A 23,203-nucleotide genomic window follows, 5' to 3' on the forward strand; every position below is an offset into this window, starting at 1 on the left:
ATTTATGCAGCTTAACTCCTGAAATCCTTATGACCATCTTCTGAGGTAGATACTATGATTATATTCATTTTGAAGGTGAAGAAGTGTGAGAATCAAGAAGAAATCAGTTACCTGAGATCACTTAGTAAGTAACTAACAGACTAGGGTTAACCCAGAAGTCTGGTCTGCCTTTCATCTGACAAGATTATATATATTCATTTCCCTGCAGGGCTTAGCAAGAAGTCCTTATTTTCTCAGAAATAAGGTTCTGATGGGGTAAATACATGTATATATGCCTTTAAAATGACAAAATATTCTGTGTAAGCTACTCCTATTAAGCAAACATTTGAAACATTAAATATACATTCAGGTCTATGCAGTTTCACAGACTTAAGATCTAGTATTCTTTGTGACCTTTGTGTATGTTTTTATGGAGATACACCAGAAATCATTACTATTTTACGTGTGCACAGATTGGCAGAATTTTTTATTAAGAAAATTGCCAATTTTTATAATAAGCAAATATCAGAACCCTGTAATAGTGCACTCCACTTAGCGTTTTCTCTGGATTTTGGCAATACTCCCTAACAACAAAATCAAAAAAGTGTCCGAAATACTTTAAATAAGTTAAGGTTTATATAAATACTAAGGGCAACAAAGAATTTTATTGGGTTCTTGAGTTATACTTTCAGTAAGAATATAAACACACAGGCAGAAAAAAAAAGAATATAAACACATGGTTACAAGATGAATGCTTGAGAAAGAAATCATTCACTAAACACCCATTACTTGGGACCCATATGAATGGCACCATATTAAACACTGGGAAATAATATTTTGTATAAACTAGCATTCCAAATTCATGTTACAGGCTTTTTTTCTGAACCAAAAGAACAAAATCAAAGAGTCAATAGTTTCATTCCTTGTACCTATGTAACTTTCTATCACTGCCTGGTAAGTACTCATGGGGATTTTTGTTTTAAAGGCTCAAGTGTTCCCGTTACCTTAACAAATTGAAGCAGGTGAGAAGTTTTTTTTGTTTTGTTTTTTTTTGTTTGTTTGTTTGTTTGTTTGTTTTTTAGTAAGTGATGTTTTTAGGGATGAGAAAGGCCATTTTTACAAATATCCCTCTATGGAGTACTATTCTTTTCTATCTGTAAGTAGCATATTATTCAGTTCTTGTTTTGTTTTGTATGTGTGCTTTTCAGAAAAGGCCATAATTTGCTCTACAGAGTCTTGATTTCTATCCTTTTGGGGACGTTGTTCAAGGTCGTCATGGCCCATATCCATCAATTATGTCTGCCTCACAGATTTCCTTTGTCAGTAGTACATATCAGTATGATTAATGGTTCAGGGTTCATATTCAGGAAACTGATTGGTTAACTGTCATTTCATTTGTTGTCACTGATAATTCAGAAAACATTGATGAAGTTGTCCAAGAAAAGAGGGCAATGCAAGCCAGTTTTACTCATAATGAACAACAAAGTTTGGTCTTTTGTTAACAAAAATAGGCTGTGCACTCCCGTATACTTCCTGGGCCTCAGCAGGAGATTAGGGAGAGGTGTTAACTCTGTGATTATCCTGCAACGTTAAATGGTAGCTCTGTAATGTGAAAGAGTAAATACCTTCTATGAATACCTTCTACTATGTTGAAGGCTTCATCCCTGGGAGAATGAGGGTCCATGAGCTCTTCAGTAAAATCTAACTGTTGTTCTGTATCTAACAGAAAGTAGTAATTGTTTACTTACTTTAAATATGTCTTTACTTATTAATTATAAATTACTGGATTATTTACTTATTTAAAGAGATGTACTGCTTTTATAAGAATGATAGATGTTCACCATTAAAGATAAAACACATTCAATACTCTCAAAAATCCTCTGAAATCCTGTCCAAGAATGACTTTTGCTCTTAAAAGAGATATTAGAGGAATATAAGAGACTCTAGAGGATTAAAATAGATTCAAGATTTTCTGGAAATTTGATAAGTGATACAGAATGCATTTTAAGTCTGTGGAGTTTCCCTCCCTCCAAGGAAATTGTGTATAGCTACCTATCTTTGTGAGGATAAACAGTTTGTTCTCTTTTTCACTCCTTACACTTATGTAAATTTCCTTTTTTTAAAATTAAGTTTTAAAATTTTAATTCCAATATAGTTAGCATACAGTGTTACATTAGTTCAGGTGTACACTATAGTAAGTCAGCAGTTCTATACATTACTCAGGGCTCATCATGATAAGTGTACTCTTTAATCCTCATCAGTTTGTTCTCTATACTTAAAAGTCTGTTTCTTAGTTTATGTCTCTCTTTCTCTTTTTTCTTTTTCTTTGTTCCTTTGTTTTGTTTCTTAAATTCCACAAAGGATTGAAATCATTTGATATTTGTCTTTCTCTGACTTATTTCACTAGCATTATACTCTCTAGCCCCATCCATGTTGTTGCAAGTGGCAAGATTTCATTCTTTTTTATGGCAATAATATTCCATTATATAATGGAATAAATATATAAAATCACTTCTTTATCCATTCATTAATCAATGGACACTTGGGTTGCTGTCATATCTCGACTATTGTAAACAATACTTCAATAAACCTAGTAGTACATATATCTCTTTAACTTTTTGAGGAATCTCCATACCGTATTCCACAATGAGTACAGCAGTTTGCAGTCCCACCAAGGGTGCTCTAGGGTTCCTTTTTCTCTACATCCAGTCAACACTTGTTTTTTATGTTTTTTTATTTTTATTTATTTTTTTATTTTAGCTGTTCTGACAGGTGTGAGGAATATTTTTTGTAGTTTTGATTTGCATTTCCCTCATGATGGGGGATGTTGAACATTTTTTAATGTGTTGGTCATATGTGTTTTCTTTGGAGAAATATCTGTTCATATCTTCTCATTTGTTAAGTGAATTTTTTTGGTGTGCGGTTGTAAAATTTTTTATATATTTTGGATACTAACCCCTTATTGGGTATATCATTTGCAAATATATTCTCCCATTCAGTATGTTGTCTTTTAATCTTGTTGGTTGTTTTTAACCAGTTTTGCTGTTCAGAAGTGTTTTATTTTAATATAATCCCAAGTTTTTTTTTAATAATAAATTTATTTTTTATTGGTGTTCAATTTACTAACATACAAAATAACACCCAGTGCTCATCCCGTCAAGTGCAAGTTTGTTTTCGCTTTTATTTTCCTTGCCTCAGGAGGCATATCTAGAAAAATGTTTCTGAAGCTGAAGTTAGAGAAATTACTGGCTGTGTTATGTTTTAGGATATTTATAGTATCAGGTCTCACACTTAGGTTCTTAATGCATTTTGAGTTTATTTTTATGGTAGAAGAAAATGGTCCAGTTTCATTCTTTTGTATGTTGTCTGGTTTTCCCAACACAATTTATTGAAGAAACTGCCTTTTTCACATTGCATAGTCTTGCCTCCTTTGCCAAAGATTAATTGACCATATACTTATGGATTGATTTCTGGGTGTTCTGTTCCATTGATCTATATGTGTCTGTTTTTATGTCAGTATCATACTGTTTTGGTCTATGCTTTGTAATATAACTCAAGGTCCAGAACTGTGATGCCTCCATTTTTGTTTTTCCTTTTGAAGATTGCTTTGGCTATTTGGGGTCTTGTCTGGTTCCATATAAGTTTTAGAATAGTTTGTTTTAGTTCTTTGAAAAATGCTGTTGGTATTTTGATGGGGATTGCATAAATGTGTAGATTGCTTTGGGTATACGGACATTTTAATATTTGTTCTTCCAATTCATGCACATGGAATGTCTTTCCATTTATTTGTGTCATCTTCAATTTCTTTCATTAATATTTTATAATTTTCAGAGTACAGGTCTTTCACCTCTTTGGTTAGGTTCATTCCTAGGTATTTTATTGGTTTTAGTGCAGTTGTAAATGGGATAGTTTCCTTAATTTCTCTTTTGCTGCATAATTATTAGCATATAAAAATGCAATAGATTTCTGTACATTGATTTTGTATCCTGCAACTTTACTGAATTTATTTATCAGTTCTAGTATTTTTTTGTGGAATCTTTAGGGTTATATATAGTATCATGTCATATGCAGTAGCCCCTTTTAACAGGGACTGTTAAAGGCTGGTTTGGCGGTCATGAAGTTCTTTAGTTTTTGTCTGAGAAATTCCTTATTCTTCCTCCTATTCTGACTGCTAGCCTTTCTGGATAAAGTATTCTTGATTGTACATTTTTCCCATTCAGCACTTTGCATATATGCCATTCCCTTCTGGCCTTAAAAGTTTTTGCTAAATAATCCACTGATAGCCTTATGGAATTTCCCTTGTAAATTATTGTCTTTTCTCTTTCTGCTTTAATTTTTTTGTCTTTATTACATCTTTTTGCCATTTTAAGTATTGTCTGTCTTTGTGTGGACCTCTTTGGGTTGATTTTATTGGGGAATATCTGTGCCTCCTGGATCTGGGTTTTTGTTTCTTTCCCAAGATTCAGGAAGTTTCAGTTATTATTCCTTCAAATAAATTTTCTGCTCCCTTTTCTTTCTCTTCTTAGGGATCCCTATATTGCAAATGTTATTATCCTTGATGCAGTCACTAAATTCTCATTTTGTATATTTTCTTTCTTTTACCTCCTCAGCTTGTTTGCTTTCCATTACTGTCTTCCAAGTCATTAATTTTTTCTTCTCTTTCCTCTAACCTATTTATTCCATCTAGTGTATTTTTAATTTCATTTATTGTATTTTTCATCTGTGATTGGTTCTTTTTTTATCACTTTGTTAAGGGTCTCTTGATGCCTCCACTCATTTCTCAAGTCCAGTGTCTGTCTTTTGATCATTAAATTCTCTATCAGGCATATTACTTATATTTGTATTGCTTAGGTCTCTTCCTATGGTTTTGTTCTCTTCTTTCATTTGGAACATATTCCTCTGTCTCCTTATTTTGTCTAACCTTCCATGTCTATTTTTATGTGTTAGGAAAGTCAGCCACATCTCCTGCTCTTGAAAGTAGTGGGTGGAGCACACACTTTTAACAAGGTGGTGCTAGTTCTCTTCCATAGGGTACATGAAGTTGCTGTGAAGACCAGAGCTGGCCAGTGCTGCTCTGCAAAGGCCACGTGGGCAGGGAGTGCAATTTTAACCAGGTGTATGTGGAGGTCACCTGTTGCTTGGAATAAGGCCCCCAAAACACACAGGACTCTCTGTTTTGGCAGGTATTTTTCAAACTACTACTTCTTTGCTGTATTTACATGGGCTATTTGTTGTGCTGTTCTTTAAGGGCAGGAACTCAGTTTCTTATAATACATTGGACTTACCCAGAGCTAAGCCTGCTAATTTTTAAAATTTCAGGCTTTACATATTGCTGATTGTAAGAACTCATGAAATTCAGCCCCTTTCACTTTCAAAGGCGAATGTCTTGGGGATTCTTCTTCCCCATGGAGGCTCCCTGATGTAACTGTTTCTCATCCTTCTCCATGCCTTTGGTTCCCTCTCAACTGCAGACAGCCAAGGGTCTTTTGGCTCCCCACCTCATATTCACCCTTCCTATCCAATTACATGTGGCCTCTCCTTTACCTTTAGTTGTGGGGTTTTTCTCTGCCAGTCTTTGGGGTATTTTCTGAGTTATTTTATGCTGATATGAGTTACTGTGGGACTAGGTGATCTTAGAGCCCTTCTACTCGGCCATCTTCTCAGACTTCTACACTTAGGTAAATTTCAAACATAACCAAAGATTTATTTTTTTAAAGTGAAACTATAACTTTTTATAATAAAATATGTAAATATTCTAAAGCCTTGTTTTAAAAAGGCCTTTAAAAATGTGTCAGAAGCCCAGAAATTAAAAAAGAAAAAAAAAACTTAAAATGTGACTGAATAAAATAGAAAAATAATTCAGTATATCAAAAAACAAAATCTATAAAGTCAAAGATAAAAGATAATAAAGAGAAAAGAGAAAATAAAATGGAAGCAAATGGAACACATGACAATGAATTTTCTAATATCCTAAGGTGCTTACATCTAGTAATCAATAAAAACAAGATAGAAACTACTAGAGGAAAGTACACAGGCAAATAATTCTTAATAAAAGAAGAAAAAATCAATAAACATATACTTTTTCATATATATCAACAAGTACATACTTTTTAGTATTTAAAGAATCCATGGTACATGTTTTATTAATATTTTGGGAAATTCCAGTATAATCAACAAATGGAAAAGATTTTCTTGTCAATAAGCCAGTGAAACTAGTTGTCTCATTTCTCTAGCTTATGTGGTATTTAACCTGAATGTGGCCTTTTGATAGGGAGAATGGATAGGATAAGACAAAGAGTATCCTATAGGATTCTGCATGGAAATCTGAGAATGTCTTGGAATTTTCTAGATTTTATATATAAGAGACAATGTTCTACTTATACCAAGATGTGTTTGTAATTTTAATACAGAAATAAATGATCAACATTATTCAAAATATAATTTTTGAGTACACTCTCATGATTGATATTTATGCCTCAACCACTATGAAACTCAGATTATTATTAAAAAGAACCTTTCCCTCTTTCTTTACACTGAATTCAGACTCTTGCAGATCTTTCATAATTTCTGCTTTGAGATCAGGTGGTGCTGTTGTGTTAAAGTTGCAGGTTTCTGTCAAAAAATCACAAAGCAGTTCTCCATTTTCATTGCCATCAGTAAAACAATCAGATATGTCCATGGTGGACAGAAGGTCATAACACTCATACTTAATCCCCAATTTGTCCAGCATCTGCGTGAGGTCAGACGATGTGACATACTGGCAGAGGTCATCCTGAGGTAAGCGGGTTCCATACTTTTTCCATAGCTTGTCCCAGCCACTGTTTCCTATGAGATAAAACAAAGTTCATGCTTTTACTTATTCTTCTTTTCATTTTCCTACTCTGCCAGGAAGTATACTAGATGTTTAGATTAAAACAGTCGGTAAAGAAATATTCTTGCCTTTGGGTAGCTTAGTTTAAGGAGTGTACAGCAGGGGGAAAGTTAAAAACAGAAGTAAATAAATCACATATCAGATGGTGCTAGATCCTAATGAAAAACAAATCAGAGCAAGGAATAAGGAGGGTCCAAGAGCTGGATGTGTTGCTGTTTTATATAGGGTGGTCACAGAAAGTCTCTGTAATAATGTGACATTTGAGCAGAGATATGACAAACCATGTAGGTATCAGAGAGAAAATGACCTTAAGTAGAGAGAATAGGAACTACAAAGGACCTGAGGCAGGAACATGCTTTTGGCATGTTAAGAACTAGCCAGGAAATCAATGAGATTGGAATTCAATGAGCAAAGGGGAGAGTAGAAGATGAAGTTTGATGAGTGGTGGGGGAAGTGGATAGGGTGCCATATCATGTGGGGTGAGATAGGAAGTCATTGTAATGGTGTCTGAAAGAACTTTCTGGATTGATGGACATATTTTATATCCACATTGTCCAATATGGATGATAGCCACTAACTATCTGTGGCTAAGAAGCATTTGAACTGTGGTTAGTATGACCAAGGAAATAAATTATAAGTTTTACTTCATTGCAACTCATTTAAATACCAATTTCAATAGCCAAATCTAGCTTTCATATTAGACAATGCAACATTGAAGTGACTTAACCTAATTTACATTTTAATAAAGTTATTTGGTCGCACAGATGAGAATAGACTATGGGGCATTAGGGCAGAAATAGAACAGTAAAGAGGTTATGGCAATAATCTGGGTGCCAGGTGATGGTAATTGGAACAATTAGCTTTTGGAAGTGAGAAGTGGTTAGATTTTTTTTTTAATCTATTATGTTCCTAGATCTAGTGAGATTTGCCAACAATTTGGATATTGGGTGTGAGTAAAAACAGAGTCAGTGTCCCCCATGATTTTGGCCCAACCATCTGAAAAAAGAGAATTGTCATTATTGGAAAATGGAAGAAAAAAGGCACCTGGGTGGCTCCATGGTTCAGCAGATGTCTGCCTTTGGCTCAGGTCATGATCCCAGGGTCCTGGGTTCAAGTCCCTGCAGGGAGTCTACTGCTCCCTCTGCCTGTCTCTGCCTCTCTCTGTGTCTCTCATGAATAAATAAATAAAATCTTTTAAAAAAAGGAAGTGGGAATAATAAGGAAGATAAGTTTTAAGAGTGTCATCAGGTGTCAAGTTTTGGAAATGTAAATGTGAGATGTCTATTGATACGTATCTCTTGGATATTCCAACAGTGATAGGAAGAAGGCAGTTGTTTACATGAGTCTTGAGTTCAGAGGAGAGGATCTAAGAGTAAGAATTGAAATAGAAAGAGCATAATAAATACAATGCTGATTTTCTCAAACAAAAAATGGGGTAGCCTTTCATGTCTCCACTTATGCTGCCTTGCACTGCCAATAACTAGGCTGATTCTTACAAATTTTGTCCCCAGCTTTAGAAGATATTTTAGCAATGTCTATTGTATTTAATTGAAAACTCAGCCCAGTGTAGAAGCTAAGAGATGCAACCTCTAAGTGAGAGAGACACAGGTTGGAATGTACTTTTGACACTTCAAGAATAATATGAGGTTTGTTATAAATTTCTCAGAACCTCAGTTTTCTCATCTATAAAGTGGAATAACCATGTTTACCTCAAATGCAACTGCAAGTATTAAATAAGATAATTTAAGTGAATTATTGCACAATGCTAAGCACATGGCAGATGGGTAAAAAGTACTTAAAAAATAAATGAACATACTGTGGAATTAGTTTGATAATGTATTTTCATTGGTTGTAATCTTGAGGCTGGAAAAGCAAACTTGCTATTCAGAAATCTGTAATACTGATACAGCAATACAAATGAGCATCTACTTGTGGATCCTCTAATACCTGCATATAATAATGGGATGTTATATACACAATTGATACAGTGTAGTAATTAAGAGGGTCTTTAAAGACAACCGCCTAAGTACAAAGCCTGCCTTTTCTTCTGACTAGCTTTATGAAACTGCCTCAGTTTAATCATCAGCAATACAGGGATAACAATAGAATTTATGCATAGGATTGGGGCAAGAAAAAGTAAAGGAACTAAAAAAAACCATGACTGGCACACACAGTAAATAAATATTGTTGACATATTAGGGAATTAATTTGGACTTGGCAAAACAATGCAAGTGAGAACCTATATTTTCTATGAGCTTCCGGGATTAATAGTGAAGATTTCAAAGTTTAAGTTTTTTTTGTTGTTGTTGTTCCCAAACCTCTTTTACAGTCTAATGAAGTAATTAACTTTCCAGGAAAGTACACAAACAATAAATACCCATATTATTAATTATGCATATAATTATTAGATGCTCAAAGACCCCTGGCCCTCATCCATGGATTGGGCTAAAATGTTATGATTGAACTCAACAAAAGAGACTATCTAAGGCAGAAAATGATAAAATTTAAAAGCTTAGATAATTGACATTCCACTAATATTTCAGAAGAGGGAGCAATAACTGCAGGGTGTGCTCTAGAAGGTAAATTGGAATGAGGCAGTAAAAAACAAAACCTCAGTCCAGTGAAAAAAAATTAAGATCATGACTATGTATTAAAAAAATCTTTAATTACAAAGATAGTGATTACTCAAATAAGGATATGCCTACAAATAAGACTTTATAAGAAAATAAATATTTCAATGGTTGAGGAGAAGCTGTATTATCATTCTTATTTTTATTTTTAACCTGTCAGAGAAAAAAATAACCAGACACTGATTGCTGGTGTTAGTGTTGTGTGACTTGGTGCCATTTCTGAGCTGAGCAATTATACACTTTCTAACTGATGCATTATCATAATGGCTCTCAGTGGGCACAACATATGGCGTTACTTTTGTTTCCAACATGATATAAACCAGATTCTTTTTCTCTCATTGTATTAAAAATAACACACCATGATTTTCCTCCTTCCTTAGGTAAGGAGAGGGAAGGACAAAAACTATTGTCTCCTCTGGCTAAAACCCCCTTAACTAGAAAAGTTGCATTTTAACTAACAACTCTCAAAACTAATGCCTGGCTACTGCATTTTTAGAAAAGCATGCTGCTACTGATATCATTTTAGTGTGAGAATAACTCATTTTAAAAATCTACCTCTTTCTCTTTATTTCTCTTCCTTTTCATCCCCAAATCAAATCTTTTATCTTTATATAATCAGGAACTTCTGCTTGTTCTAATTAAATGAATATTTACTGAGCTGGGCTAGTTCTGTAAGTGATACTTATGATCACAGAGAAAAGTCTCTCTTCCCTCAAGCAACATGTATTCTAACAGTAAATGCTGTCATTTAATTCTGAATTCAATGTCTTTCTTTTCCTAATGAGTTTTGCTTGCCCACCCTTCATCAGTCTTCTCTGCCTGTTCCAGTGTGTGCTCTAGTGTATATGTGTATCTTCTATATTGAATCTTTTACTCCTGTTTATTAAATTTACCTTCAAATCTCCAGAATGATTCCATGCCATCATGTAGTAAATTTTAGCCAAAACATGGTCTCTTTTTTTAGACAGACATTCAGAAGTAGTAAAATATTATAAGGCAGATATAATAAATTATTAAAAAATAACTTACTCAGTTCAATTCAAATATCTATTAAGTGTACTCCAGCTGCCAAAGAGATAAGAAGTAGAACTGCTCTCAAGGAGCTCTCCTAAACTCCTCATGTGCCTCTGACAAGAAACTTAGCACACTGCTCCAAGTGTTTACCTGTCTCAGTCTTCCATTACATAAGAGCCCTTCAAAAGCAGAGGAAAAGTAGTAGTCATCTGCCTCCTTCAGAGCCTAGCAGTGACTGACTGTAGAAGCTCAAGAAAAGCTGAATGAACCAAATCTACACAATAGCTATCCCCTGTGCAGCCAGTATGGGACTGATAGTACAGGCTGTCCACTGTTTTCAGTATAGCTGAACACACATGGCACATATGGAATATATAGCGAACCTCGGTCTCTGCATAATTCTAGAAACTGATCCCATATTTCCTTATACTATGACTAATAAATTGCAAAAGTGAGTGTCCATATGGTACTCAAGTAACAGTAATTCAGTCTATTCAGAGTAATAACTTGTTAATAGATCAGTGTCTGAGATGGACAAGAAACAGTCTTACTCATGTGGCATATTTAAGATGACTCTTTAGAGTAAGACATACCATTATCTGCCTAGATATTAGCTAGATAAGTGTTCTTGGTAATTTAATTTAGTAACTAGTTCTAGGCTTGTCTTAATTGTCTACAATGAGTACCCAATTTTCTGCATTGAAGTGTAGCTGTGGATGACAATACTGCCTTAAAGCAAAGGCTTCTTCTCAAACAGGTTTCTTCACTTCTAGGTAATTATGAAGCAAATTCCACTCAGAAAGTGACTGCAGGGATGCCTGAGCAGCTCAGGGGTTGAGTGTGTCTGCCTTCGGCTCAGGGTGTGATCCTGGAGTTCCATGATCGAGTCCCACATCGAGCTCCCTGCATGGAGCCTGCTTCTCTCTCTCCCTGTCTCTGCCTTCTCTCTGTGTCTCTCATGAATAAATAAATAAGATCTTTAAAAGAAAAGAAAAAAGAAAATGACTACAAAAGTCTTGATAATAACATAACTTACTCTGAACCATTTTGATATATGTGTTCCAAATTTTAAGGCAATATTCAAGCTTAAGGAATGTTTTCATGAGTCAAATATGGAGAAGATGGTTTCAAGAATTATAGTTTGGGCCAAGAAGGCAGGTTAGAGCAATGGCTTTTATACAGAGGTGAAGGGGGAAGTTGTTCAGGCACCTCATGTGACCCAGCGAGCATTCTCAAACTTGGTTGCTATCTATAGATTGGTCTGAGTAGATAGGGATTTGAAGCGATATCATCAAATGAAAAAATCACCAATAAAAATGTGGATCAATCCTATACATGTTAATTGACAAGAATATAAGGCAAATCTGATTGCAAATTTCTTGTGATTAAATTTGCTTTCACTACTGGAAACTGGCCATGATCTATTTTTTTTTAATTTTTATTTATTTATTTATGATAGAGAGAGAGAGAGAGAGAGAGAGAGAGAGAGAGAGAGAGAGAGGCGCAGAGACATAGGCAGAGGGAGAAGCAGGCTCCATGCACCGGGAGCCCGATGTGGAATTCGATCCTGGGTCTCCAGGATCGCGCCCTGGGCCAAAGGCGCGACCCAGGGATCCCCATGATCTATTTTTCTAAAAGCTGACTCATATATTTGTATTGCCTTGGTTCATGCAACAAAGAAGTTATTGTTATTTTTTTAAAAAAAGATACTACAGCCACTTCCATACACTGAGGGGCAATACAGTTTATCCTAGAGATATATTCTATGGTTAAGACAGGTTTATAGGTGCACAGGTTTATCCATGAGAGAGATAGAGCAAAAGGGCATTAAACTGCACCATGTAACAAAAGGGATGCAAGAGGAAAGTAAGGAGTGGGTATCTTAGGAAGAGTAGTCAGCTACAAGGATATGGGTGAGGTCTGGGAGAAGTTATGAGTAGGTGCAAGGGAGAAGGGTACCAATGAGCAGGAGAACAGCTAGAAAAAGAGTGGCTGTGGGCCTTTGTGCTAAATTCTGTTTCTGTTGTTCTTCCATCCATCAATATTGCCATCTCCCCAAATCAAAGAATGGTGCTTTGGAGAATGAGGGAAGTAGGGCTGTGTTTACATTTGGAGCAAAGCAGAAGAGGATAAGAAAAGGCAGGTGAAGGACTTGCAAGGTTTGGAGATAGGAAATCAAAATTTGAACCAGGAGCAGAAGTTTGGAGCAAACAGTGGTTGGCAACCATCATGAGCATGTAAGCATGACCCCTAGGATCCTCAGGAGTCAGGGGGCAAGGAGTGGGTGATCCAAGTCACTTGGAATAAGGGGTCCCATCATTTTTCTTTTCTGGATTTGTAAGAATTATGAGTGAGCCCTTAAGACTGGGGAATCTGGAGTCATTCAGATTATATTAAATTGGTGACTAGATCAACATATTTGACAATTTTACTTACCTTTTCAAGTAGAATATTTTCTTTACTGAAAAGGAGACTATATTGAACAAGGTTGATTATTTTTTTAATTACATATATTTAATTTATTTACTTAAAACTCTTCTGATAGAAGCAATAAAGCTATAACTTTAACATCAGGATAGAATTGGAAAGTCCAAAATAAAATACCTAAATTTATCTTCTCTTTTGCTAAGTGGTTCTTTAAGAAGAAATATATGTAATGATATTTCTCTTGTAGCTGTGCAAATCTCTTCTAAGAAAGAAATGCATGTGATAAAGGCAGGGAGTCATTAGAATCCCTTTAATAACTGTACTTCTGTTATTTGTGCATTCTTATGTGTAGGAACTATGTTTATGAACAATGTTTTCTTCTTTGGGATACCTGTCTTCCATGCTGGGTACAGTAATAAAGAGTGTTTTACTGCATACAGAAAAAGTGAGCAAATCTTTCCACCATCAAACTACATTGACTGAATAACTTTTGCCTCAAAATACTTTTTTAAAAATATTTTATTTATTTATTCATGAAAGACACACAGAGAGAGAGAGGCAGAGACACAAGCAGAGGGAGAAGCAGGCTCCATGCAGGGAGCCCGACGTGGGACCCAATCCTGGGACTCCAGGATCATGCCCTAGGCCAAAGGCAGGCACTAAACCACTGAGCCACCCAGGGATCTCCTCAAATACTTTTGAAGAAAGAGCTGATATTTGAGTCTTTTCTCCCTTTCTTTGATTTTTCTGTGTTAATGAATGAATACATAGTACATAAGAACCACATATATGCATAGATGAAATGTAGGTATGATTATCTAGAAATAGCCCTTGAATAAGCTAAGACTTATAGACCAAGTTCACAAAGCTAGAAGTGCCTCAGCATTCCTGCTGCATGTATCATCATATATTTCACTGCACCTATTTTGGTTTGCACATTTCTTGATGCCAATGAGCCACGGATTGTATTAATGTATTCATGAAATAGCCAACAGAATACTGTACTCATAAGGGCACTTAGTCGATTATCAGTTGTTTATAACTACTTATACCACTTTCTTAACCTTGGGCTGACTTTTTCCTATTGGTAGAAATATACTCATAGAAAACTGCTTTCTGACTCTGAAATACTTAACTTCTGAAAATATTTAAGAATAGACCAAACAGGGGCACCTGAGTGGCTCAGTGGTTGAGCATCTGCCTTTGGCTCAGGTTGTGATCCCCAGGTCTTGGGATCGAGTCCCACATCAGGCTCCAGGCATGGAGCCTGGTTCTCCCTCCGCCTATGTCTCTGCCTCTCTCTCTCTCTCTCTCTGTGTGTGTGTGTCTCATGGATAAATAAATAAAATCTTAAAAAAAAAAAAGGATAGACCAAATATAGAGTGGATCTTCTATGGATATGAAACATATCCTAAAATCAAACACACATGACTTCTGGATGACTTATTTCTATCTGTAACAGTTTTTCTTTATTATTGATACAGATTATCAAGAATAGAGTGTCCTCACTGGTGACAACCAAGTTTCCCTTTGTATTCCCAAATGTAGTACAATGACTTCACCTAAGTGTTTTAATTTAGATAGAGGTTAGTAGCAAGCGTCTAGTTTGCATAAGTCCTTCTAAATGGGAAGACAGAATTTTCCCACATAAATGAGTATTTTTAATTAACCAGAGATAAAAATAGTGTATCAAAATGTTCCTTGGGGGAAATGTTGTATACAGGAGCTCTCATGTGCAAAACTCCTGCATGAGTCCAAACCTTGGATTACAGGCAACAACCTTGTTTGCCATCCTTGAAGTCATTCCTCATACTTAAGAGTTGATGAATTTTGTGATTTATAGTTTTGAGTATGGAGTGTGCTATAAGCTTAGGAAAATAGAGCTGTTGTATATCTAGAATTAATCTGCCTAGCACTATGTAAACAATCCATGAAGATTGCTGAATGAAAGAAGTGATGAATTAATGAACTCAACAATGCCAGTGTTTCATTGATTAACATGTTTGCTTACATTCTGTAAGTGGTACTTATTATATACTGGAAGCAACATGACATCAAATGCTGTCTTTGGAAAAAAGAGAGTAACATAAAACAAAACAAAATAATAATTTTTGGTAATTATTTGAGAAAATCTATATGAACAATATTGATAATGGCTCTCGAAATACAAATTAATCAAACATGAAAGCTTCTCAAATATTTATACCTTTATTTATGTATTAATAAACATCAGAGAAAGGAAAGAGACATTCCAGAAACAAAATGGAGGTAAATAGAAATATTTACTATTTTTGGTCTCATTAAAAAAAATCCTATTAGCGGTATTTGTTCTGTGTTATTGAGAAAAGGATTTATATATAGACAACAAAGATGAAATTTCCCAAGAGAAAGGAGTATATAGACATTTAATTCCACTAGACTCCCTAAATTGATAGCCACTGTGAAGGACTTTCCTAATACTGTGTTAATTAATTGACTACGATCAGAAGCCAAGTCAAGAATTTCATAATGAAGACAAAATATAGCAGCTGCCTTCAAACACATGATTCTGAGCACATATGCACTATTACTGTTTTAAAATTCAGAGTGAATGTAAATAATTTACCTGACACAAGAATAATGAGCATCTTAGCATTGGTAGCTAGGAGACTATGGAAGAATTTCAGGGTAGCTGGGATATCTTTTACATAATACAGCATCTAGAAATGAAGAAAAAGAAAAATTAGACACTTTTCTATGTCAATGTCTTTGTTAATTGGGCTAGATACTTATTAGAAAGTTTGATTTTCAAATTGAGATTTTTACTCAACAAAACATTTTTAGAATTTAAAAATTAAAGATGTTATATAGAGAAAGAAAATAATAATGTGATAAAATATCTGGGAAAAGGGAAAACTATGGTATATGCTCAATTACAGCCAAATAGTTTTAAATTTACTCTTTCTGGCTTCAATAACAGAGACATTTATAGCTGGAGATACTTAGTCTCCAGTCCACATTGGGGTATTGATTGTATGCTTACTCTATATTTTGTGAATTATAGTTCTTCTGGAAGAAGATAGTACTGGCACCGTAAAAACAGACCCCATTTCATGGAACGTTGCTTTAAAATTAAGCCCTTTGCACTAGCTTTACCATATGCTCACAGATGCTTTCTTTAAATCACAGAAAATATGTCAGGCTTTGATGCTGACAGATTCTCTAGGAAAATGGACTGAATAAAGCATGAGGTTACATGCTTGGTCACAAGGTTCTAGGGGTCAACCCACCCCTTTGTTGTTTTTTTTTTTCTAAACTACCCCTTTTTAATAACTCTGGAACATCTCTGAATTCAGGGGGAGGCCTTTCCACTCAATGCAGGTAGAGCTAAGAAGTATACATTGCCAGTAGAAATTTTTCCCAAAAGGCTTGCATTCCTGGAATCTACCCTCACAGATACTTACTTCTTATATCTTATCTCCATCTCTCTTGGGCAAGAATTCAATATTCTAGGTAGATGCCCATGATACAATTTGTTGCATAAAGCAAATACAACTTAAATTATGCTCCTCTCACATGAATGAATGAAATAAAATGGACCTGCATATGGCCTATGCTGCTTCAGGGCCATATTTAGTATCATGTCACTCCCTGCTGTTCATGACAGGGATAGATACCCAGATACATAATCCATAAGATGGCTAATAATCTATTATGTGATCTGGCTAAAAAAGAGGAGGTGGGCCATAACAGATGCTCTGAAATTTGATCTGATAGACACAGATTCTCTGAGGTTGACTGTGAACATTAAATTGAAAGAATGTCATGAGAATATTAAGACTATAAAGAACAATGAAGAGACAAAGACATAATATGGGAAAAATGCAGAATAGACAGGGAGGAAGAAAGAGGAATAGACTAATAAAGCAGAGGAAACAGAATTGCTCTAAGAAAGAAGGGAGAAAAAGAATGGGATCTAGAGCACAAGTGGAGGGATTGGTTTTTGATAAAAGGAGGCTTCTGTAATAAGACAAAAGAGATGGTGGTTACAGATACAGCTGTGCTTATAAATTTGGAGGGTGAAAGATGACTTTCTATCTGATGATTCCTCTTTGCCATACAGTATAAAGTCAGGGTACCAGTTGGAAATGAGTGGTGGGGGAGGGGTTACAGGAGGTGTAAGGAGAGAGAGAGAGGTATGAAATAGTTACCTGAGGAGAGAGGAGAGCAAGTCTAACAAAGAAACACTGTAGGCTTGCTGGACAATTTAAGTACTCCTTTATAAGTAAATTATTCTGTCACTAGTAGAGCAGAGATATAGGATCACTTGGATATTCTAATGTTAGAGTCATTTCTTCCTTTGATTTCTTATAAGTTTATTCCTTTGGAATGTGCTTATGGACTATAGAAGTTTCTTACTGTTAATATTGATATTTCTAAAATATGCATATTTTCTAATTGTAGCCAGTACCCAAGGTCTATACACCCATATGCTATCCAGAAATATCAGTGATTCTCAGATAACCATCCCTATAACACCTAATGAATAGTCACTGCCTTTCTAAGAAATACACTATCAGTGCTGGATCACGGAAATAAATTCCTACTGAGTGACTGACTGACATAAGTAAAATTTTATTGACCTAAGAAATTATATAACCTGACCTTCTGTCACATGCACACTAGCCAGGTCATCAACAGAAGGGAAAAGCAAGAGGATTCAGAGAAACTCCAGGACATTGGTACATCCATACCATTAGAGCTACTGGAGCGCTGTGCTAGCTAGGATATGTCACACTCAACTGTCCTCAAATCTATGAACTTCCAATCCTACAAAAATTGATTAAGCCAATATTGAAAAAAATATCAATAACTCTAAAGGTGTTTGAGTATAAAGAACTGGCTTTTTTAATTTTACAGAGACTATCCCAGTACTATCAACATATTTATCCTCAGTTTCTGTAGATAATGCTCACTTGTAAAATCAGAAATCAGATTTTCAGTTTTCTTCCTAAAGGTAGAATATTAGACATTCTTCATACATACTTCTAAAAAAAACCTCCTTTCTGAGAATATATAACAATAAATATTTCTTACCTGAATCATATGAATAAAGTCCCACTTCTGAAATTCTTTTTTCTCTCTGATTCTATTTTGATATTCAGATGATGTCTCCTTATGCCAAGCAAACTTTATGTTCTCGAGGTTTGATGTCTTGGCTACAAGCTCTAAAATACAGAAAAGAGATGGCACACCATCAATTTTAATTGCAAATGCAGAATCCATTTCCATTTCGAATTTTAATGCAATCAATGTTATATACATAACAGATATAAAGCACATTTTTCTTTTTTATGTAGCTCTGTAAGACCAGAGAGTTCACCCTGATTTTTTCTAGTATTAAATGAAATTAGAGGTAAAAGAAAGAATCAATAAGAAATAATTATGAGAATGCTGATCAGACATAGGTTGCATTATCTCAATATTAATGGGGAATCAACTGGTGAATTTTATCACTGGAAAACAAGTTGATATGATTCTGTAACCCAGGAGTCAGCCGACCATGGCCCATGGACTATATCTTGCTCACCACCTTATTTCTAAAAAGACTACAAACTAAAAACACACTATTATACTTCCTGACTTTATGCCTGTCTTTCATGTCTCATGTTGTTACACTTTAAAATGATTGAAAAAAATCAAATTAATAGTATTTCATGATATGTGAAAATGATATAAAATTCAAACTTTGGTGTTTATTAATAAAGTTTTATTGGAACATATGAACACTCAGTTTATCAGTATCATCTATGGCTGCCTTGGTGCTATAATAATAGAGCTGATTAATTGTGACAGAGATTGTGAGGCCTTCTATGTCTAAAGTATTTACTGTGTGTGTTTTTTCAGAGAAGTTTAATGACTTCTGCTACAATCCATTAAACACACTCTTTAAGAGCAAGGATTCTGTTTAAATATTTCTGAATGAATTAATGACTGTCTCTAAGAATAAACATCAAAAATAATAGTTGATAACCAGGGAATAGAAGGAGTCAGTAAAAAAAGAAATCTAATTATTCACTGTTTGTATTTCTGAGGTGTTAGTCATGTCTGCCAAGAAAACAAATTAAATATGTTCTTCTCCCAATAAGCTACAAAGAACATACCACAGTAACTGTGTTGTTAATGACTAAGGGAACAAATTTGGGTTGATAAGCCTTTCAGGATAGGATTTGACATAGAGCACCATGGCTTACAGGTACCTTTATACTTGGCAATTTGCTCAGCGCTTGGCTCAACAACTTCATTGTTGATATGAATTCCTGGATATTGAGTCTGCAGTTTGGAAAGAATTTGAAGATCAATTTCACCTAGAAGACAAGCATATGGAACATATATTGTAAACCCAGAAAGAAATGATTAAGAATAATTTGAGGTAGTGTATTATGTCTTACTTGTACTAGGAAAACCCAACATAGATAAAGAATAATGCTCAACTGTTGCCCTGTCACATTGTCTATGATGCAGAACAGCTAGATTATATAAGTAGGAATAATAATATGAATTGAGCAGGGCTGTGTTGCTATTCCTTTCTTCATTTATATAACTTTTATTTATTATCTATTACTGTATTATGTTAAATCTAAGATGCCATTGGTTATAGGACTCAATCAACTCTTCTTTTTATATCACTAGGTCAGAGAAAACACTGTCAATTATAATTTTAAGATTCCATCAGCTGAAGATGTATCCTGAATTCATAGATGTTAAAATATGACAAAAAGTACCTTCAAATTGATAAACTAGGCTAGGCCAGAAGCATATAAAGAAAATATGTTAGGTACAAAATAAAAGATAAAAAAATATGCCAGACATCGACCTTCAAATACATCATGATTGGGATCCCTGGGTGGCGCAGAGGTTTGGCGCCTGCCTTTGGCCCAGGGTGCGATCCTGGAGACCTGGGATCGAATCCCACGTCGGGCTCCTGGTGCATGGAGCCTGCTTCTCCCTCTGCCTATGTCTCTGCCTCTCTCTCTCTCTCTCTCTCTGTGACTATCATAAAATAAAAATAAAAAAAAATTTAAAAAAATAAAGACAGAATATATTGTCTTAAAAAAAAAAACAAAACAAATACATCATGATCTAGTGGGAGACACAGGCATGGAAAGAACCCTGTTGGGTTGGGCCATGGTGGGAAGAGGAACGGAGACAGTGAGGAAGAGGATAGGAGAAGAAGTGAGAGAAATGGAAAGCCTTATGGAGGGAGATCACTCCTGAATTCTTGAGGTAAGTAGAACTTAGCTCAGAGACTTTTGGGAAAATGAGGAATTGCAAGGTCTATAGATAAGACAGCAAGATAGAGACAAAGTCAGGAAACAATGGTATACATGAACTACTGGCAGTTCAGAATTTTGGAATATTTGATAAGGTAAGGTCTCCAAGCAAAAGTTGATTCCAACGAGGTAAAATGGAGAGGGGGTTGTGACAGAATAGATATTTATTCATTAATTCATGCACCAACTATTAATTGCATGCACTAGGCTCTAGCAAGTAATGATAGGAAGAGCATGGAGATACCTACCCTGATGAAAATTTGGCCTGTAAGTGATTGCATGAGAGAGATGGTAATAAGCTTGATGGACTTGCATTCCAAACCTGTCTTTCCCACTTAATAGGTGTATATAACTTTCAACAATTCACTTTTCCTCTCCACACTATATTTCCCTCATCAGAAAAATAGCAATAATGATTGTACTTAATTTATTAATTGTGAGGGTTCGGTGAAGCAATGCATATAAAACTCAGTGTAAAAAAAAATAAAACTCAGTGTAAAATAGACACCCATTAAATGGAAGCTGTTCATTAGTTTTTGTTGTTGTTATGACTGAGTGCCTCTCTTTGAAAATATCTCCTCTGTGTCTATTGCTGATGCCTCCAATGTAAGTTCCACATTTTTATTCTCTAAGGTTATGATGTTGATCTTTACTAAAATAGATGTATGTGCTGGCAAAACTAGCCTATGAAAATGATGTTAGTTTTTAACGTTTTGGCATAAATGACATTAACAGAGCCTCTACAAGGTTAGATATGGCAGGCAACCAAAGTATAAGTCATAAGACTAGAAGGTCTGGAAGAAAGGAAATAAGGAAGATAACTCGGAAACAAAAGATGTTAAACTAGAAAAAAGGGCAAACAGCATCATGAGAGTCCCAAGTACTGGAGTAGAGCTGGTAAGGGTAGGGAGAGGAAGGAGTGGGAAGGAGGCTGAAATGGAGGATAAAAGAGATTATGTGACAATAATCTGGCCTCACCAACAGGAAACCTTTTATACCTTCTGTAATAATTATAGCTGCCACTTATTGGTCATCTACTGTTTGTCAAACACTGTGCTAGGCACTTTACTTAGATTGTCTCACTTAATCCTGACCACAATGTTATCACAAACTCTACAATATTTTTCTAACTGGATAAGGTGATTCGAGTAATTTGACACTCAGGAGATATTAATATGCCTAAAGTTTAAAGCACATTTTTCTGACTCTAAAGTGTTTGTTCTTCTAGAAACCGAATACTAAAAGGGCATAAGGAGTATTTTTTCCTTCTCTGCAGTAACTATTTTTGAAAGATAAAAAATAATAATTACTAGGCCAAAGGCTGATAAGAAAAGCTGTGGACTAATGAGAAATAGATTCCAGATTGCCCATAAGGACCAGAGGTCAATAATTCTATTCTTGCCTCTTTCAACCTAGCTTGCTTGCTTGCTTTTATATATATATATATATCATATATATATATATATATGATATATATATATATATATATCTTATTTAACTTATTTATAGAGTGCATGATGCATGAGCAGGGAGGGGAGAGACAGGAAGAGAGAGAAGGAGTGAATCTTAAGTAGGCTTCATGTCCAGCTCAGAGCCCAGTGTGAAGCTGGAACTCATCACCCTGAGATCATGACCTAAGCTAAAACCAAGAGTCAGACACTTAACCCCCTGAGTCACCCAGGCAACCTAACCTAGTCCTATATTATAAACAAAAATATTCATCAAATCTGAGGGTCCCAGATCCAACATTCTGAAATTCAGAAAGTTGCAGTAATTTTCCCCCTGGGGGAAAAAGATCCCCAACATTTTGTATCTTCCCAAATGTCAAATGTATCCAGCACAGCCCCTGGGTATATTCCTATATTGTTACTTTCCCAACGAGCAGAATATTCTACTACACTCAGAGCCAGCCAGTCACTCTTTTTAGGGCAATGATGGAGGGTACAATATTAGAATAGCAGCTGAGATGTGGAAACCACAGATTTACCTAACAACCTCTAGAGTATGAGTGCATTTGTGGCATAAACCATCTGTGCATTCTCTGCTGCAAATCTAGCAGAAATGAACGAAAAAAAAAGAAGATAATGAAACTATTTCACCAGGAATTCACATGTAGAATCCACTTCTGACTTCATAAATTGAGTAACCATGCTTCCTGTTTGCTAGGGATAGTTCTATTTTATGCTTGTTGTTCTGGTGTCCCGTCTGGTTTTATTCTTATCCTAAGTTTTTTTTAAATTTTTAACCAAATATTATTATTAGAATTTTATTTTTGCAAATAGTTTTTAAAATATTTTATAATTTGATCAATGTAATAAAAACCTGTTTAATAAATATTTATTTAATTTTTTAAATTTTAATAATTTTAATTCTTTACTCACTCCCTACAACTCTCACTAATTTAAAAAATATGTATATTGATTTATCTTAGAGTAAGAGAGTAGGAGGAGAGGCAGAGGGAGAGGGAGAGAGAATCCTAAAGCAGACTCCCCGCTGAGTCCAGAGCTCAACATGGGGCTTGGTCCCAGGACCCTGAGATCATGACCTGAGCCAAAATCAGTCCAATGCTCAACTCACTGATCCATCTAGTTGCCCCTACAACTCCAACTCTTAAAAGTATTCTGGGTTTGACAATAATGCCACCATGTACTTGAGACACTTATTCTCTGTGCTATATTTTTTTTCTGTGCTATATTTTTTATTTATGATGGACTATATTATTTCTTATTGTGATAGATGAGAGAGAGAGAGAGAGAGAGAGAGAGAGAGAGAGAGATGTAGAAATCACCCAAAATATAATACATTCCTTGGTTTCATACCCTATATAGTTTGCTTTCTAGTATCCCTCATAAATAGGAGACATGCATTTAAAAAATGATTTATACGAATGTCTTCCTCTACTAAAAGGGAGTAATGAAGAGGTAGTTCGATGTTCTGTAATATTATGTCCTATAGTATAGCCTAAACAC

At 35.1% G+C, this 23,203-nt stretch overlaps 1 protein-coding gene across 1 annotated transcript in view; it reads right to left on the reverse strand.

Moving 5' to 3' along the window:
* Positions 1 to 625: 625 nt before the first annotated feature.
* The window catches only part of LOC129514605 (histamine N-methyltransferase), a 51,280-nt gene continuing 28,702 nt past the window's right edge, over positions 626 to 23,203 (reverse strand). The window contains exons 3-6 of the mRNA XM_055333344.1: positions 19,161 to 19,268; positions 17,998 to 18,128; positions 15,527 to 15,620; positions 626 to 6,804 (exon numbers count right to left, since the gene is read on the reverse strand). Of these exons, the coding sequence (XP_055189319.1) occupies positions 6,449 to 6,804; positions 15,527 to 15,620; positions 17,998 to 18,128; positions 19,161 to 19,268 (689 nt within the window). The 3' untranslated portion in view covers positions 626 to 6,448. The remainder of the gene's footprint in view (positions 6,805 to 15,526; positions 15,621 to 17,997; positions 18,129 to 19,160; positions 19,269 to 23,203) is intronic.

This window comes from Nyctereutes procyonoides, unplaced genomic scaffold (assembly GCF_905146905.1).
Source record: "Nyctereutes procyonoides isolate TBG_1078 unplaced genomic scaffold, NYPRO_anot_genome, whole genome shotgun sequence".
Taxonomy (NCBI): domain Eukaryota; kingdom Metazoa; phylum Chordata; class Mammalia; order Carnivora; family Canidae; genus Nyctereutes; species Nyctereutes procyonoides.